Source organism: Podarcis gaigeae (genome assembly GCF_964106915.1).
Source record: "Podarcis gaigeae genome assembly, chromosome: 16".
Classification (NCBI taxonomy): Eukaryota; Metazoa; Chordata; class Lepidosauria; order Squamata; family Lacertidae; genus Podarcis; species Podarcis gaigeae.
In genome coordinates, this window is record NC_139693.1 from 7609398 (window position 1) to 7627516 (window position 18119).

The following is an 18119-nucleotide window of genomic DNA, read 5'->3' on the forward strand; positions in this document are numbered from 1 at the left end:
TGGTAGTTGTTTTTCTCTTTGACATCTGATGGGAGGGTTTCCATGGGGTGGGTGCCATTACCGAGAAGGTCCTCCGCCTGGTTCCCTATAACTTGGCTTCCCGCAGTGAGGGAACTGCCAGAAGGGCCTCGGAGCTGGACCTCAGTGTCCGGGCAGAATGATAGTGGTGGAGATGCTCCTTCAGGTATACAGGACCGAGGCCATTTAGGGCTTTCAAGGTCAGCACCAACACTTTGAATTGTGCTCGGAAACGTACTGGGAGCCAATGTAGGTCTTTCAAGACCAGTGTTATGTGGTCCCGGCAGCCACTCCCAGTCACCAGTCTAGCTGCCGCATTCTGGATTAGTTATAGTTTCCGGGTCACCTTCAAAGGTAGCCCCACATAGAGCGCATTGCAGTAGTTCAAGCAGGAGATAACCAGAGCATGCACCACTCAACAGTCCATGGGCAGGTAGGGTCTTATCCTGCGTACCACATGGGGCTGATAAACAGCTGCCCTACCACAGAATTAACCAGCTCCTCCATGGACAGCTGTGAGTCCAAAATGACTCCCAGGTTGTGCACCTGGTCCTTCAGGGGCACAGTTACCCCATTCAGGTCCTCCACACTCGCTCGTTTCCTGTCCCCCAAGTCAGGATTCAACCTCAAACACACACACAACTCTACAAAGGCTGGGGATCCAGTCATGGTTGAGCAGATGCCTCCAAGGAACTCGCATGCAGGGCCTGAAGGCAGCAGCTCCCTTGCCCCTATTGTCTTCCTCCCAGAATTGAGTTTTCAGCAATATAATAATTGAACATGGGAGTTCTATTGTGTTCACTTATATTCGTACCACCACCACCAGACAGAACCCACAAAAAGCCCTTTGTTGAAGACCTGGACCATGGCTTCCAAAGAAGAACACCAACAGCTGTAGTATTGCAAAGCCCACCATGCAGCGCGACTGTGAATCAAGCGCGATGCACAATGACAGACCCTGATTTGTATTAAATATAGACGGGGTTGTGCTGTGAAGGAAGAATCTGGAAAACCAACAGAAGGGAGGGGGGAACCAAGATGTCACCCCCTCACACTGCGGCCACTTCATTTAAGGCAGGAGCAGAAGGTTAGTGTCAGGTGTGCGTGCAGGAGCCAGGCCCTGTGACCAATAGGACTTTGCAGGACTGGGGCCTTCCTAAGTTTGTTCTGGAGAGGCAAGGCGCGGCCACACAGGTGAGGCCGATTGGTAACTCACAGCACCTGGTGGCAAGAGCCGGGAAGGGATATAAAGTCAGCCTTTCCCTTTGGCTCTTTGCCACAGCAACACGTTCCCTGCCTTGCTGCGTTTGGCTCCTTGACTCCACGCTTCTTGACCCTCGGACCCCTGACTCCTTGCTTCCTGACCCTCGGCTTCTTGACTCCTGGCTCTCTGACGCTCGGACCCTTGGCTTCTTGACTCCTGGCTCTCTGACGCTCGGACCCTTGGCTTCTTGACTCCTGGCTCTCTGACCCTCAGACCCTTGGCTTCTTGACTACCGGCACTCTGACCCTCGGACCCTTGGCTTCTTGACTCCTGGCTCTCTGACCCTCAGACTCTTGGCTTCTTTACTCCCGGATCTCTGACCCTCGGACCCTTGGCTTCTTGACTCCTGGCTCTCTGACCCTCGGACTCTTGGCTTCTTTATTTCCGGATCTCTGACCCTCGGACCCTTGGCTTCTTGACTCCTGGCTCTCTGACGCTCGGACCCTTGGCTTCTTGACTCCTGGCTCTCGGACCCTCGGACCCTTGGCTTCTTGACTCCTGGCTCTCTGATGCTCGGACCCTTGGCTTCTTGACTCCTGGCTCTCTGACCCTCGGACCCTTGGCTTCTTTACTCCCGGATCTCTGACCCCCGGACCCTTGGCTTCTTGACTCCCGGCTCTCTGACCCTCGGACCCTTGGCTTCTGGACTCCTGGCTCTCTGACCCTCAGACTCTTGGCTTCCTGACTCCTGGCTTCTGGACTCCCGTTCCTGCTCCCACCCCGCCATCTTGCCCCCAGTCCCGACGTCCCCAGCTGGGACTTCGATTGCCCGTGAACCAGACCGTGACAGTTAGTGGTCTGGGGTCACGACAAGATGAAGACCTGTTGCTATTTCTGCAGAAGGGTTCCGTGTCTCCTGCATCCAGTCAGCATGAAAGGGGAACTTTGGGGCCACAGGGGGCAAAACAAAAAAGTGCCAACCCCTGATTTAAGGTATGGCAGCAGATGCCTATGTAAATCAGTTCTTCGTTCAGAATTACGAAGGCTGGGGTCTGTATTTTTGGAGGGAGGGCTGTGGATCACCGGTAGAGCACCTGCAAAAAGCCCAACTTCAATCCCTGGCCTCTGCAGGCAGCAGGGCTGGAAAACACAAACACCCCACCTGAATCCCTAGCGAGCAGGCACCAGAAATGCTGAGATAATACCAAGCTGGAAGGATCGATGGCATGAGTCAGCTTCCTAGTCTCTTTCCCCTATTCCTGGAGCCAACCCCTAACAGCATTTCTTGGGACGATAAGCACAAAGTGGTGCTTTTCTCAAAACTCTGCACGGTCCCGTTCGGACAAAGTTTCATGGCCTCACCTCTTTCTTCCCAGGGAGACGGGCTGTTCTGTGCCAGCCCTTGTGTGTCCAAACTCAAAGGCAAGATATCTCGAGGAACCCGTTTTGCAAAAGGCAAGGAGGAAATCAGTCGGGGGACAGGAGGGATGTTGCTGCTAGAAGTGTCTCAAGTTTCGACCAGTTTCTTAACAGGAAAGTTTAGAAAGAGCAGCCCAGCACAGAGTCGAGAGAAAAAGGCCAGGCTAGAACCATGTGTCATTTTTTCCACTATTTGACTATTGATCCAAAACCCTGAACTGTATTTTACATAATTGACTTTTTATTTGTATATTGTATTGTTGTTTTCTTGCTAAGGCCGGTGGCTGATGCAAATAAAGATTCATTCATTCAAAACCAAGTGTTGTTGTTGTTGTTGTTGTTATTGGCAGGCCAACGCTGTCTGCAAACATGACATGAAGGCTTGCAAAATCAACCCGGCTGGTTGGGAATCCCTTGCATATAACCGCAGTACCTGGAGACAGGCAGTCAAGTCATGTATCAATAGCAGTAACCAGAGGAGACATGACTGCTGGGAGAAGCTCAGAGTGACAATGCCATCATTCATCTGCAATAGCACAACCAGATGCCTTCATCTGCCCCAGCTTCAGCGAAACATGTCTCTCCCGCATTGGTCTCTACAGCCACAGCAGGAACTGCAACCTTCCAACAGCTTGACCTCACCCCCAAAGGCACCCTCCTCCGTTGTCTCCTGAGATGACGGATGCCAGCCATCATTATTAACATTTGTTGGCCTCTCTATGCAAAAGACAAGAAATGGTTCAGTAAGACAAAATAAGGATGACATTAATTAAAAGTGAAAGACACTTAGACAAAGGCTAAATGGGTCTCCATTTGCACTGTACATTAAAAGCAGTATCATATCCCTTTATGGACTCACGGCCTCCCCGCCCCCAAAAGAATCCTGGGAACTGTAGTTTGTCAAAGGTGCTGAGAGATGTTAGGAGGACCCCTCCCAGAGTGCAATTCCCAGAGTTCCATGGGAAGATGGATTGACTGTTAAACCAGCCTGGGGATTGTGGCTCTGTAAGGGGAAAGAGGTTCTCCCAACAACCTTCTGCATGCTTGGCAAACTACGCTTCCCTCGGTTCTTTATGGTGTCCACCCTCTTTCTCCCCTCTCTTTGAAGGTGAAAGCAAGGAGTTTTCCAGGCAAGCAGTCATCTATTCCCCCAAACTGATTTTGCCCCTCTTGTTTTTGCCCAGGTTGTTTTTCTTTGTCCTCTTGGGTCCGGCAAGAGAAGCTGGGCGGGTTTGTTTGTCGAACTGATTTTCATTATTGCACAAGGTGGCAATTTTTAGACTAAGCAGTCAGCAGCTAGAAGCCCTTTCCTTGGCCCAAATATCAGCCCAAACTGGAAGCAAATGCAAAGGGAGAGACAGCAGTAAAACAGGCTTTTTCCTCAAGTGCCTTCTGAAAACACACATTCCATCAGACTAAGATGAGAGACTTCAGTGACTGTCAGCTCAGCTAAGAGACCAGCAATTTCTGACCCCTCCTGTCCTCTAACTATTTCCGTTCAAGCTGGTCACTAAAGGGTAACGGTAAAGAGTCCTAGGCTCTGTGGTTTAATGTGCCACCCATGTCCCTCCGTCACTAAAAGGAGTATATAACAAAAGAACAAGTACCTGAGCTGGCCTTTCCTCCTCCTCCTTCGAAGGCTGCATTTACACAGCTATAAAATACGCTCTGAAAATGCTCTGAAAAAACAGCAGCGCCACCTGGTGTCAAAGTGCAGTTGTCACATTATCGTTATCGTCACCGTTACCGATATCGTTACCGTGATCGTTACCATGATCGGTATCGATATCGATATTTGATATCGTTACTGTTACCGTTACCTATATCGTTATCGATATCGTAACCGTTATCGTTATCTATACCGTTACCGTTACCGTTATCGTTATTTGGCGATCACTCATAGCCAAGTAAGATTGTCTTCCCATAAACACAGTTTTAACAATGAGTCCGTAAGTGACTGTGGAGGCCAATTCTGGATCCACACGTCCTTCCACAGTGGGGACATTAGTTTCCGGGAGGGAGCTGATCACAGTGTAGATTTGCCCAGCGTGCCTTCCTCGTATCAAATTTCTCCCTTGCGTCCTGAGTTTGAGTGTCTTCAAAGCCCATGACACCTTTGGTAAAGGCTGTTCTCCAACTGGAGCGCTCGCAGGCAAGTGTTCCCCACTTGTCAGTGTTTATACTGCATTTTTTTAGATTTGCCTTGAGACAGTCTTTAAACCTCTTTTGTTGACCACCAGCATTACACTTTCCATTTTTAAGTTTGGAATAGAGTAGTTGCTTAATAATAATTATTATTATTATCAGTACCTGCCTCACGGGCCAAATTTGACAGGCGGGTTGCCAATCAGCAGTGTTGCAAATGACCTTAGGTGATTTGGTGCTTGGAAGCCCCAAAGTGGGGCCTTCATAGCATAGCCAAACTGAGCAGTCTCCAAAGCAGACCCTCCTTTATTCAGAGCTCGGGGGGAATGGAGAAGTGCTTGGGAAGATGGCCACAGCTACCACCATTTTCACTACCCCATAATGCCTCTGGGGTAGTGACCCAGAGGCATTCTGGGAAAATAACAACCACAGACATGTTCCTGCCCTGTAAGATTACCCTTCCAAGATCAAACCCTCAGTCTCTGCGTTAGAGATGCAGTTGATGCTGGTGACTTCCAGGCCGAGGGCATCAAACCAGTCTAGCCCTAGGAGGCTTGGCCGCTGACCTTTGACCGCCACCAGTTGGAGCAGACCCGAAAAATCCTTGAAGGCTATCCGAAACCAACCAACGCCTAGCACGGGAATGTTGTTTCCCTGGTAGTCTCTCAGGTGTATGCTGTGAGAGTCGAGTTGCCTTTTGGACACTCTGGGTACCAGATTACAGTTTACAATGTATATACGTCTGATATATCTAGGAGGCTTCGTTTGGTCTGAATCGAGTATACACTTCTGGAGTTAACTGAGCCACTGTGGCTGCTAAGGGGCTGTGAAAATTTGTGTCCTCTGCTTTTTAGACTCATCCACCCGTGTGCTTGGGTAGCAGGTGGTGCTGTGGGTTAAACCACAGAGCCTAGGACCTGCCGATCAGAAAGTCAGCGGTTCGAATTCCCACGACAGGGTGAGCTCCCGTTGCTCGGTCCCTGCTCCTGCCCACCTAGCAGTTCAAAAGCACGTCAAAGTGCAAGTAGATAAATAGGTACCACTCTGGTGGGAAGGTAAATGGTGTTTCCGTGCGCTGCTCTGGTTCGCCAGAAGCGGCTTAGTCATGCTGGCCACATGACCCAGAAGCTGTAAGCCGGTTCCCTCGGCCAATAAAGCGAGATGAGTGCCACAACCCTAGAGTCGGTCATGACTGGACCTAATGGTCAGGGATCCCTTTACCCTTTACCTTTACCCATGTGCTATCTGAAACACATTGGTTGTCAGGTGTGATTCCCCCCCCCCCCCCCAGCTTTCCTACCCCACTACTGTTGCCTCTTGAATAAGTAGGGAAGAGGAGGGTGGGGACAAAACTAGACAGGGCTCATCCAAACTTATCTTTTACCACTCTCTTTCTGGGCCTGCACTTTAAATCTCTGTGTTTGGGCGCTTCTCACCCCCACCCCGAAGCTTTCGCCGCTCTTTAACGCTCAATTGGAACAAACAGCAATTCAGGTTTTCCTTGTATTGTTGTTTGCTCAGATTCACTGGAGCAAAAGGCAAACAGAGATGCTCCAACACAGAGCCTAGATGTTTGGATGAGCCCTTAGTTGGTCTCCCTATTAATACATGTGTGTCCCATTTTTCCTTCCAAGCAGCTCAAAGCGGCCACACGTGGTTCTCCCCCTCCCTGTTATATCCTGAGAAACACACACACACACTGCAGGTTAGGCTGAGAGAATGTGAGTTCACGTCCAGAAGGCATCAGGAAGACTGGGGGCTTTAAACCTTGGGGATTTAAGCTAGAATTATTTGGTTTAGCCTGCACTTGCTGCTAGCCCTATTGGTTGCAATGGGCACCAGCCCCACAGAACTCAGCAGAGAGGAGAAGTATGGGGAAGTCTTAGAATTAGTTGGTCCCACCTGCCTTTGGCTCTTAAGCTCAGGATGACCATGCATGGTTCTTCCCCTCCTAGTTATATCCTGACAATAAGCTGGTCTCCAACCGTAATAAAATTATCTACCATCTATCTACCATCCTGACAACCCCCCATCCATGGTGGGTTCGGCTGAGAGACAGTGAAACAGCCCAATGTCATACCCAGAAAGATATATGGTTAGGTGGACATCTGAACTCTGGTCTCCCAGGTCCTAAGATGCAACCACCGCAGCAGGGGATGCTTCTGGGTATAGGGACCCTTCCCCAGCAAACTCTATGATTCTATGAGTCATAGAGTCCCTTCCCCAGCAAACTCTATGATTCTATGAATGAACTTATAAGGTAGGTGAAAATGCAACTCTCTTGTCCTCTCCCACAGAAGAGCTTGAATACCGTGCAGAAAAGCCCATTTGACAACAGCTTGCCGAAGCTGGGGAGAAATGACACGTCTGAGGATTTCGAAGTGAAATATTTATTTCTTATTTTATTGTCAAAAGTTTCCGTTCCTAGCTAGAGAATGTAGGAAGGAGGGGGTGAGTGTTAAGAAGGTTGTCATCCCACATGCCCCTGAGCACCATCTCCCGAAGGATTTGCTGGGTTTCCTTCTCACTGTTGTTGTGGCTGCTGCTGCTGCTGCTGCTGCTGCTGCTGTCCGCCATGTTGTTGGTGGAACTTTTCATGGGAGCAATGGAGGAATCTTCCAACCAGGCGGGTCCATTCCTCAAAATTCACTACGTTGTCCTTGTTTGTATCCAGCTCATTAAAGAGTTGTTCCTTCGCTTGTTTCTTACGTGGACACTGCAGGGATTGAGAGTAGAAGTTTATTGCTATCAGAAAACAAAACTGTGGCCCTCCTGGCACTAGAATCATAGAATTGTAGACTTGGAAGGGACCCTAAGGATCATCTAGTCCAACCCCCTGCAATGCAGGAATCTCAGCTAAAGCATCCAGATTGCACTCCAACATCTGCTTCAAAACCTTCAAGGAAGGAAAGTCCACAACCTCCTTAGGACGACCGTTCCACTGTCAAACAGCTCTCACTCTCAAAAAGTTCTTCCTTCTGTTTAGTCGGAATCTCCTTTCTTGTAACTTGAAGCCTACTCTCTAGGGCAGGAGAAAACAAACTACATCTTACCCTCCCTGGCCTTTAACCAACCTTACTGAGATGGATGGAAGTTGTAGTTCGGATTAGCAGAACGAAATTAACACAGAGTAACATCGGTAGGCGTTTAACTCAGAACCAGACTCACGTCCTGCTTTCAGGCTTCCTTCCCATAGGCATATTTGAGAGAAGGATTCTAGACTAGACAGGCTTTTGGCATGATCCGGAAACCAGACTCTTCTCAGAGGAATTGTTTTGAGGTGAATGAGAGGTCCTGAACCCCACTACCTCCTGCAACTTCCCCATATGTATCTTCCTATATAAAGCAAAATGTAGAATGTCGACATGCTCCGCCTTTAGAGCAGCCACTGATAGGGGGCCACACGAACTGCAGGGTGAGGAATGGCAAGCCAGCCCAGGTGAGCTGCTTAATGGAGTGGGGAGGGGCTTACCTTGTAGGTTTAGTAAGCCTGAACTCCCCTATTTTTTTGCACCTTCCCTGTTGGGGGTGGAAGGAGCTGTGAGGGTTTGGCAAGATGAGTGAACAGAGATGGAGCCATGTGTATACAAGTGTGTGTGTGTGTGTACACACACACACACACACACTTAGGGGAGGGGGAGAAATTTGATCCAATTCACATTTTAAGGCAAATCTACAAAACCAGCACTTTCCCAAGCAGTCCACAGCTCAGAGCCCAGACATCACTTGAAATCCTCAGTTCTCAGGATTTGGCAGTGTGTTTCTCCAGCCAAGTAATAGGTAAAAGTATATGCATTAAACTACAGTAACGTGGAAAAAAAATGCATTCTAACAGGGAAGATTGTTTTGCAAAAAAAAGGTGTGTATTCTGCAAAAATGCATTTTAAAATGTGTTTATTGGTAGATAGCAGGAGAAAGTTTTTAAAAGCTGGTTGAAGAACTGAATTTCAGATTGGGAAAGGAGGACATGAGAGGGACTGAAATGGACATATCCACTCATCCCTAAGTAAACTTTCCTTTCATCTGAACATGCTTCAAAACACTGTCTTAGGGAGACGCTGGTCCCTCGCCATCTTAACATACCCTGCACCTTCATGCCAATGTGCCAGCTAGGGCTTTAAGTGCCCGGCAGTTGCCCATGCCCTTCTTCTCTCCACCTCACCTCAACACAGTCGGGGAACTGCTCAAGGATCATCTTCTTGAACTCCTGCTTGTCGAGGGTGTCAGATTGCCCAGCATACTTGTGGAAGACGTCGATCAGCTGATCAGCCAGGACTTGCATCTGAGTCTTGGACTTGGACATTTTGAAGGTTTTTGGTTGGCAACCTAGATAGACATATGAACGTAAGAAGAGCCCTATCAGATTCCACCAGAACGTCCACAGTCAGGCCATGAGGATGAGAGACCTCTTTCACTCTTAAAAACGCAAGAGGAGCCCTGCTGGGTCAGGAATAGAGTGCTACATAATTTGATTCTTATTACTTAACTTGTTCGTTTAAGTTACTTAAAAGCTGCTTAATTCTCTAATGCAGACATGCAGTTTATATTTTGGGCTTGTCTTAAAATAATGAAATTTTGGGGTGTCGTAGTAAGTGAAATGGAAATAAAAACAGGGGTGTTGGGCTGTCTCTCTCAACATCTGGAGAACACCCTGGTTTTGCCACCCCTGGTGGACGCACCCTTATTTCTGAATTCACACCAAAGCTAAGTCCAGCCATTTTGTTGCCACACACACCCTCTCAAATTGAAAGTGTCAAGTTTCCAATATCAGCTAATCAGGTGTAGGGAATCCTTCTCCCTCCAGATGTTTTTGGAGTCCCAGATCCAAAATCAAGCATGGCTGATGAACAGGGATAATGGGAGTTCTAGTTCAGCAACCTTTGGAGAGCAGCAGGTTGCCCACACCTGAGCTAAGATATTTGGGGTCATGAGGCAAAGCATCTCACACTCCTCTCTTCCCCCTTTGCTGCCACCAGCATTAGCTTCTATTATCTCCTAGACTTGCAAAGAATCTGCTCAAGACAAGAGAATACAGAGAATGCTAGCTTAGTAAGGAAATATAATCAGGAGAGCATAACCTCTTCACACCAGCTGCTAGGTGTCCATCTGAATCCTTTTAGGACAGCCTTTCTGCCCTCCAGATGTTTTGGAATCCAGATCCCTCCCATCAGCTCTGGCCAAGGGTCCTGATGTCAGGGCAGATGGGAGTTGTGGTCCAAAACAGTTAGAAGGCACCAGGTTAAAGAAAGGCTGTCATAGAGCAAGCAGAGTCAATTTGGTGAACCTCCAGATGCTGTTAAGACTCCCAATTCCAATGGTCCATGGTCAATGTTGATGAGTGTCAGAGTTCAGCAACATCTGGAGAGCACCAAAATGACTGCCTCTGCTCTAAGACAGCCTAACCCAACCAGGTGTCCTCCCGTCATTTTGGACTTCAGCTCCCATCATCCCTGGCCATTGGCCACAGTGTTAGGTCTGATGGGAGTTGTCATGCCAAACAGCTGGCGAGAAATAGGTTGGGAAGACTTGCCTTAGAGCCAGGGTAGCTAGTATGGTGCCCTCCAGATGGGCTCACCTCCCATCAGTGCCAGCCAGCATAGCCAATGGTCAGGAATGATGGAAGATAGAGCCCATCAACGTCACCAAGTCCATTTAGGAGAAATATTCCTCTCTAACATGCTCTCTGCTATTGCTGCAGGGAGGACTATCTAGAGATAGGAAGGCCTGGGTGTTGGTGTCCAACAGCATCTGGTATCCACAGAGAGATAGGCAGAGAGACAGACACGTGTTTTCCATCCCTGCCCAAGTTGCTACCCTCAAAAAGATTTAGCACCCAACGTCCAATGCAAAAACTAAAACCTGAAAGCAGCACAAGAAGGCCTCCCGTTCTTCTCCAGCTTACCTCGGTCGGTGATCAACGAGAGAGCTAGGATGAGCCAAGGTGTGGTAGTGAGCCCTGTGGCAGCCCCTCTTCTTATAGTCCCTGTCCAGATCTCTGCTCCCACCCACCCCAGTTGCAAAACCTTTGATCCTTCTCAAGCCATCTCCCTCTTGCACCACTCACCTCTTGCTTAAGATATCTGTGTTCTTCCTTCAGCTGCACACCGCTGTAGGGTTTTTCCCCCCTGCTACGGCCAGTCAGGCTCTGTCATTTTCCAGTACCTTGTTTGCACAGCCTGTGAGGCAATCCTTTTGAAAGCTTTGTAAAACTCCGACAAATCCGGCTGGTTTTTTCCGCATAAAAAGCAGTCAGTAGGCAACTCTTCCTTTCTGGAAAAAGAAATAACAGTATCTGATAATGAAGTAGAGGAGGGTGGAATCTTGTGAAGGTCCTTTGTAGGTTCTTAAGATTCTTTTAAAAATATCAAAGGGGAACAAGAAATGCGTCAGATCAATGGAGCAAACTCTGGGTGAAGCCTTCTTTCAATTCGGTTTTAGTAAGGAACCAGGAATGGGTTTTGAAATTAATAAATCTGTGGAGTTTGGCCCCCTAGAAAGTTCACAGTGATTCGCCCAGGATCCTCGCCAAACTCCTGTTACTTACGGTATTTCCATGCATGGTGGGATTGCCTAAAGGTGAAAGCATTTTGGTTATCTGTTTTCACCGAAATGAATAAAACAACAAAGTGACAGATTGAACCACAGTTGTTTTCATTGTGTTTTTTCTTCAGAAGGCAACATAGACTTACGCAGTAAGGAGCATGCTGGACTCCTGTTACAAGCTGCAAGAAGTGTTATAGGACTTAATGTATTTTTAATCTTTGTTGGAAGCCGCCCAAAGTGGCTGGGGAAACCCAGCCAGATGGGCGGGGTACAAATAATAAATTATTATTATTATTATTACCCACACTTAGTTTGCCTCCACTCTTCCTGGACATGGTCCACACTTAAAAGCTCTATGTCCAAGCACCCTTTATTTTTTTGCTATGAGGGCTTTCCCCACGAAAACACACTCTTTAAAGCTCAATCGGAGCAAACAGAAAACCCAAATTGAAGTTTGTTCCGATGGAACGTTAAAGAGCAGCTTTTCGGCAGAAGCTGAGGGGCAAAAACAAAACGCTCTGATGTGGAGCTTCTAAGCGCAGATCTGGGCAAACGGACAGTGTGGATAAGCCCATAGGTAGGCATTGAAAATATTTCTCAGACGCTACACTGTCAAATTGGTACCAAGCTGTCTGGGACTGCGCAATACGCTTTTAGGAAAATTAACAAACAAGATGAGGGTTATACAGAACAGGGTTGAATAAAAATACTGAACAAAATAAAATATTGGGGTGGGCCCCAGGTAAACCCCGCCCCACATTATCAATCGCATGATATGGCGCATGCACACCATTTGAATGGTAATGCCCATCAACCTAGGAGTTGGCTCCTATGCAGGGCCATCTTTACCTGGGGGTGCAAGGGGTGCAGGGCCCTTGGGCGCCGAATTCTGGTGGGTGCCAAATGTATACCTACTGTACACTTCTTGATCGGCGGCAGTGAAAAGCAATGTAGCAAAGTCCTCATACCCCCATCACTCCGTTACTACATAGTGTCAAATATTTCCCGATGAGTCAGGAAACAAAAGTAGTTTCTTCCACTGCGTCGTCATTACAGGTGAACGATTTCCCTCCTGAATAAAGGTCAACAACTTTGGCTTCCCCCTCCCCCCAAAAAGCTCAATAATAGTCAATTTGGGGGCGCTGGGCGGATCTTTGCACCCCAGCAGCTCATATGCTAAAAGACGGCCCTGCTCCTACGGTACAGGGTCAGATTGAGAAAGATATGTTTACTGTGGTGTGGTCTGAGTTTATAACATTTACAAATATTGAAGAACAATATCAGCATAGCTCAGCTGGTTAGAGCGTAGTGATGGTCACACCAAGGTTGCGGGTTCAATCCCCGTATGGGGCAGATGCATTGTATTCCTGCATTGCAGGGGGTTGGGCTAGAATGGGTCCCCAGATGTTGTTGGCCTACAACTCCCATCATGTCTAGCCAGCATGACCAGTGGTCAGGGATGATGGGAGTTGTAGTCCAACAACATCTGGGGACCCACAGGTTGAGAACTGCTGGGCTAGATGATTCTCAGGGTCCCTTCCAACTCTACAATTCTATGAACCCCTGTTACCGCTATACAATAAGTTTTATTTGATGTAGGCACACCTTTCCTTTTCATGTGATATATTTCTAAAACAGTAAAATACATTTGAATTTTTATGTATAAATTTTGTAATTTGTTTTTAATTCATCGATCCTGCGTGAATGAATAACATGCTTACCTGCCTGGTGGATATGTTTTGGATATGCGATACACTACAGTGATAGGGGTGTGTGTGTGTGTGTGTGTGTGTGTGTGTTTGATATATATATAAAGGTAAAGGGATCCCTGACTACTAGGTCCAGTGGTGGCCAACTCTGGGGTTGCGGTGCTCATCTCGCTATATTGGCCGAGGGAGCCAGCGTACAGCTTCCGGGTCATGTGGCCAGCATGACTAAGCCGCTTCTGGCGAACCAGAGCAGCGCACGGAAACGCCGTTTACCTTCCCGCTGGAGCGGTACCTATTTATCTACTTGCACTTTGACGTGCTTTCAAGCTGCTAGGTTTGCAGGAGCAGGGACCGAGCAATGGGAGCTCACCCCGTCACGGGGATTCGAACCGCCGACCTTCTGATCAGCAAGTCCTAGCTCTGTGGTTTAACCCACAGCGCCACCCGCGTCCTTTTGATATATATATATCCTACTTTTTATGGTGCTTTTCTTCAGCTTTTTATCAGCTGCCCATCTTACGTTGTGCCAGTCCGTTTCTTTCAAGTGTATAACATACTTTCGACAGCTGCAATATTTTTTCTTTCTATGCTTCCTAGAATGTAATGAAGGTAAATTAATTAAAACGGTTTGCAGCTGAGAGCATGGGTGAGCTTGCTGCTTCTTGGAAGGAACACCAACAGTTGTGCAACTTTTCATGCTGGGTAAAAAAATTTGCAGCTGTGATGAAATGAGTTCAGTGGGTTATGTGCAAGCAAATTACACTCTGTGGAAACCTACTGGAGTGAATAGACCTGAGTCATTCATGTCTATTCATGCCAATAGGCTTTCTCTGAGGCAAGAACAACTACTGGCTACAACGAGGGATGGGCTTATCTACCAATTCCAGTTCCTCATTTCTCCAGTCTTCCATTCTGTATACCGTATTTCCACATCAGCGGGTGATTTATTGGTTTGCTGAAGCCCCCATGAAAACCCATCTCCATTTCTCCTAATACACCCATTGCTGAGTGCAGTTTGACCTAACGCACATATTATAGCCGAGCATCTTTCCCAATAGGAATTGTCGAGCTGGAAGGGATGTCGAGGGTCACAGAGGTCAACGCCATGCAATGCAGGAATCACAACTGAAGTATCCCTGACAGGTGACCACCCAACCTCTGCTTGCTCCATCTTCCATGAGATAGGCCTTCAAATATTTGAAGATGGCTATCACATCCCCTCTCAGTCTTCTCTTCTCCAGGCGAAAACATACCAAACTCCCTCAACCGTTCCTCATAAAACTTGGTTTCCAGGATCTTTGCTATCTTCGTCACCCTCCTCTGCACACAGTTTAGCTTGTCAACGATGCATTTTGGGGTGTTGTTTTCACTTGAGAGATTCATGCGCCAGCACGACTCAGGGTTGGGTAGACATTCCTGCCTGCAAGTCCTGGCCAGACATGGCCTGCCATTTACCAGCACCACATCTACATGCCCTTTGAGGCATAGGAGCAGTGCCAGATTTACGTATAAGCTAAACAAGCTATTGCTTAGGGCCCCAGTCTCTTGGGGGCCCCAAAAAAATTAAAGGAGGGGGAAACTGGGTGTACATTTCCAAAGCATAAGATAAAAACCAAATAAAATAAAACCTGCATACAGCAACCCTGTTTTGTGTTGTGTAGGCTCCTCTTGTCAGGTGTGCATGCAGGAGCCAGACCCTGTGACCAATAGGACTTTGCAGGACTGGGGCCTTCCTAAGTTTGTTCTGAAGAGGCAAGGTGCAGCCGCACAGGTGAGGCCGATTGGTAACTCACAGCACCTGGTGGCAAGAGCCAGAAAGGGATATAAGCTCAGCATTTCCCTTCGGCTCTTTTCCACAGGAACACATTCACTGCCCTGCTGCGTTTAGCTCCTTGACTCCTTGCTTCTTGATCCTTGGACCCCTGACTTCGTGACTCCTTGCTTCCTGACCCTCGGACCCTTGGCTTCCTGACCCCTGGCTTCTGGACTCCCGTTCCTGCTCCCACCCCGCCATCTTGCCCCCGGCCCTGACACCCCCAGCTGGGACTTTGATCGCCCGTGAACCAGACCGTGACACCTATAATGTAAGTCATGGGCCCCGCCTGCTAGCCTGCTCCCTAAAATATCACTGGTTTGCTCCTTTCTATATGTATGGTGCCTACATTCTGCATGGACTGGTTGCATGGCAACATGCGCAAATGGCTTTAGATACCTATTAGGTCCATACATTACTATGTAGCATATATTCAGCACAAAAAACAGCGACAATTTGTTGTTGGCAAAGGACAGCTGGACATATAAAGGGCCCCATTACCTTCAGTAGCCTAGGGCTTCATCAAACCTAAATCTGGCCCTGGGAAGAAGGAGCCAACTCCTAAGGGCTGAGGTCCCTTTGCCTCCCCAATAAAATATGTGAGGGAGCCAGCATGCACCCCAAGTCAATGGGCATTTCCATTCAAATGGTCTGAATGTGCCGTGTCATGTGATCGATTTTGCAGGGCTGGGCTTACCTGGGCCCAACATTTTTTTAATTCAAGTTGGCACTGTGAGGCACTCCTTATAGGTCTGCTTTCTGTGAGGTCTAGAACTACTGCTTTTTTCCTAAAAAAAAGTTTAGGGGTACTCTCATTTTCCTACCCATGTCGAAATACTGCCCCTCAATGAGGCCAAACTTAGATTCACAAAATGTTTAGATGTATGTGTACCCCCAGGAAAAAAGCACTGTCTAGAACTGTGGCAAATGTCCCCAATTCTACATCCATTTCGGCTGGTTCCTTACCCCTAGGCACCATTACATTTATTAAAATGGGAATAAAAGGTGTATTTCTATTTTTGTCTTGGTCTTCAGAGGGAAGTCGTACTGGAACATCACCAGTCCCTGTTCCCTGTCTTGAACCTATAGCCTTATATCTCTTGTTACAAAAAGAAAATCTTGACTTGGCCCAACTTTCTCTATCCCCTGCTCATAGATGAAACGAATGTTATTTTTCACCTGGATACATTTAGCGCACTCAAATGTGAGCCAAACACATTCTTGTACAACTTGGGTTTCGATAACAAGTCTGCACAACTGATACGCTTTATTAAAAGCAGCAAATGTTTGCCTCTGATGTAGTTTTCTTAAGATGTTTCTAACCTTATTTTACTTTGGTGATAGTAGGCTTTGTTTAATCAAAGTTGTTGCAGAAGTTGCAAGGTATGTATTGGGGGCATATGTTTTATCAAATCCTCACATAAAGCTGGATCTTTTGTGGCATGCGGTCTTGTTTTTCTTTGATAATTGAGAAAGGTAAGAAAAAAATATATCCTTCAAAGGAAAAAATTGAGTGTAATTATTGCTTCCTTTGAGCATAGCACCTTTTGCTTGTTGTTCAGTTCTAGCCTTGCTGATTTGGGTAATTGTGATTTTATTAGGATTTCTTAGCTTATCTAATATTTTGCCATTATGTCAATATTTTATGAGGATCGTATGCTATTAACTTCATGGTTATTTTCTTTTTTGGGGGGTAATAATTTTTATTAGTTTCCATCTTAAAAATCCAATATTAGCCTTATCAATACAAATTCAAATACCAATCAATCAAATAGCCAATTACATAATTTAGGTGGGCCCCCATATGCTAGATTTCAAGGTTGAATAATTCCCTTTAATTCTGCTTTCAAACTATTATTCAATCCAATTACAGTCCAATCTTAATAGTAATCCCTTATGCAACAGCTACAATATTTTTAACTTCAATTCATGTTGACGTATTTAATTTGTGATTCGCAAGTTCTTCTTCCTGTGTGCGGCATTGATTTTAACCATATTATGTCTAACTCAGTTATTATGAGCAAAGGAAATGTATTTGCTGTGTGCCTGAAGAATCATTGAACAATGTGTTTTCTGCGCGCTGATAGGAAGGGGGACTCAAGATATTGAAGGTCACATGCAGAGAGCTTCACAGCAGACCAGGAGCTTGAAACCTGGTCTGCCAGGTCCCATTCTGCTCTCAGCAGGCGTGTTCTTACTATCAACCAGCCCTGGGCTTTGTCCTGCCTGTCAACTGCCTCTTCTCTAGGTGTCAGTGTTGCCCTTGGGGATGTCAGTAAGGAGAACGAGGATGGAGACAAAACTAGAATTCGTTGGTTCTGCCAGTTCTTGGATCTGGTTCCAGCTGCTCAGAAATTGAGGGAGGGAGAGTTAACCAACAAAGGAAGAACGGCAGACAAAATTATATAATAATAATTTATTATTTATACCTCGCCCATCTGGCTGTGTTTTCCCAGCCACTCTGGGTGGCTCCCAATTGAGTGTTAAAAACCGTACAGCATTAAATATTAAAAAATTCCCTAAACAGGGCTGCCTTCAGATGTCTTTTAAAGATAAGATAGCTGCTTATTTCTTTCACATCTGATAGGAGGGCATTCCACAGGGCGGGTGCCACTACCAAGAAGGCCCTCTGTCTGGTTCCCTGTAACCTCACTTCTCACAATGAGGGAATCACCAGAAGGCCCTCGGCACTGGATCTCTGTGTCCGGGCTGAACGATGGGAGTGGAAATTGATGGATTATGCAAAAATGGGAAGTTTAACTAACAGAACGAGAGATCAGGAAGGGGGGGGAAGCATTTAAGGAAGAGTGGGGAAAATTTGTAGAATATTTGAAGGATAACTGTAAACAAGTTAAAATGTTAGAAGGACTAGCAGTATATAATTAAGTTGTGAGATAATGAGAAAGAATTAATACGGAACAACTAGAACATAGGTCAGCAAACTTTTTCAGCAGGGGGCCGGTCCACTGTCCCTCAGACTTTGTGGGGGGCCAGACTATTTTTGGGGGGTGGGGAATGAACAAATTCCTATGCCCCACAAATAACCCAGAGATGCATTTTAAATAAAAGCGCACATTCTACTCATGTAAAAACATGCTTATTTCTGGACTGTCCGCAGGCCAGATTTAGAAGGCAATTGGGCCGAATCCGGCCCCCAGGCCTTAGTTTGCGTACCCATGGATTATAATATGCAGCAGCAGAGGATAACCAGAATGGACTATAGAAGGGGGAAAGGGAAGTTGATGGTGTATTGGTTTCTGTTGGTGAA

At 46.9% G+C, this 18119-nt stretch overlaps 2 protein-coding genes across 6 annotated transcripts in view; both read right to left on the reverse strand.

Annotated features, from left to right (window-relative positions):
• The window catches only part of LOC310833414 (peptidoglycan recognition protein 3-like), a 29070-nt gene extending 26407 nt beyond the window's left edge, over positions 1–2663 (reverse strand). The window contains exon 1 of one of the 4 annotated variants that reach the window (XM_083716147.1): positions 2585–2663. The gene's annotated coding sequence lies outside the window, so the exon portion shown is untranslated. The remainder of the gene's footprint in view (positions 1–2584) is intronic. The other 3 variants (XM_083716145.1, XM_083716146.1, XM_083716144.1) reach the window with 3 other exon arrangements.
• Positions 2664–7154: 4491 nt separating this feature from the next.
• LOC310833038 (protein S100-A12-like) lies at positions 7155–11088 on the reverse strand. 2 transcript variants are annotated; one of them, XM_083715396.1, is made up of 3 exons: positions 10851–11088; positions 8949–9112; positions 7155–7502 (listed from the first exon to the last, which is right to left on the reverse strand). In XM_083715396.1, the coding sequence occupies exons 2-3, from the start codon at positions 9087–9089 to the stop codon at positions 7311–7313; spliced, it is 333 nt and encodes a 110-aa protein (XP_083571522.1). In that variant the 5' UTR covers positions 9090–9112; positions 10851–11088; the 3' UTR covers positions 7155–7310. The 2 variants fall into 2 exon arrangements, with proteins under 2 accessions (XP_083571522.1, XP_083571521.1); XM_083715395.1 differs by lacking the exon at positions 10851–11088 and adding an exon at positions 10689–10821.
• Between the last annotated feature and the right edge of the window lie 7031 nt (positions 11089–18119).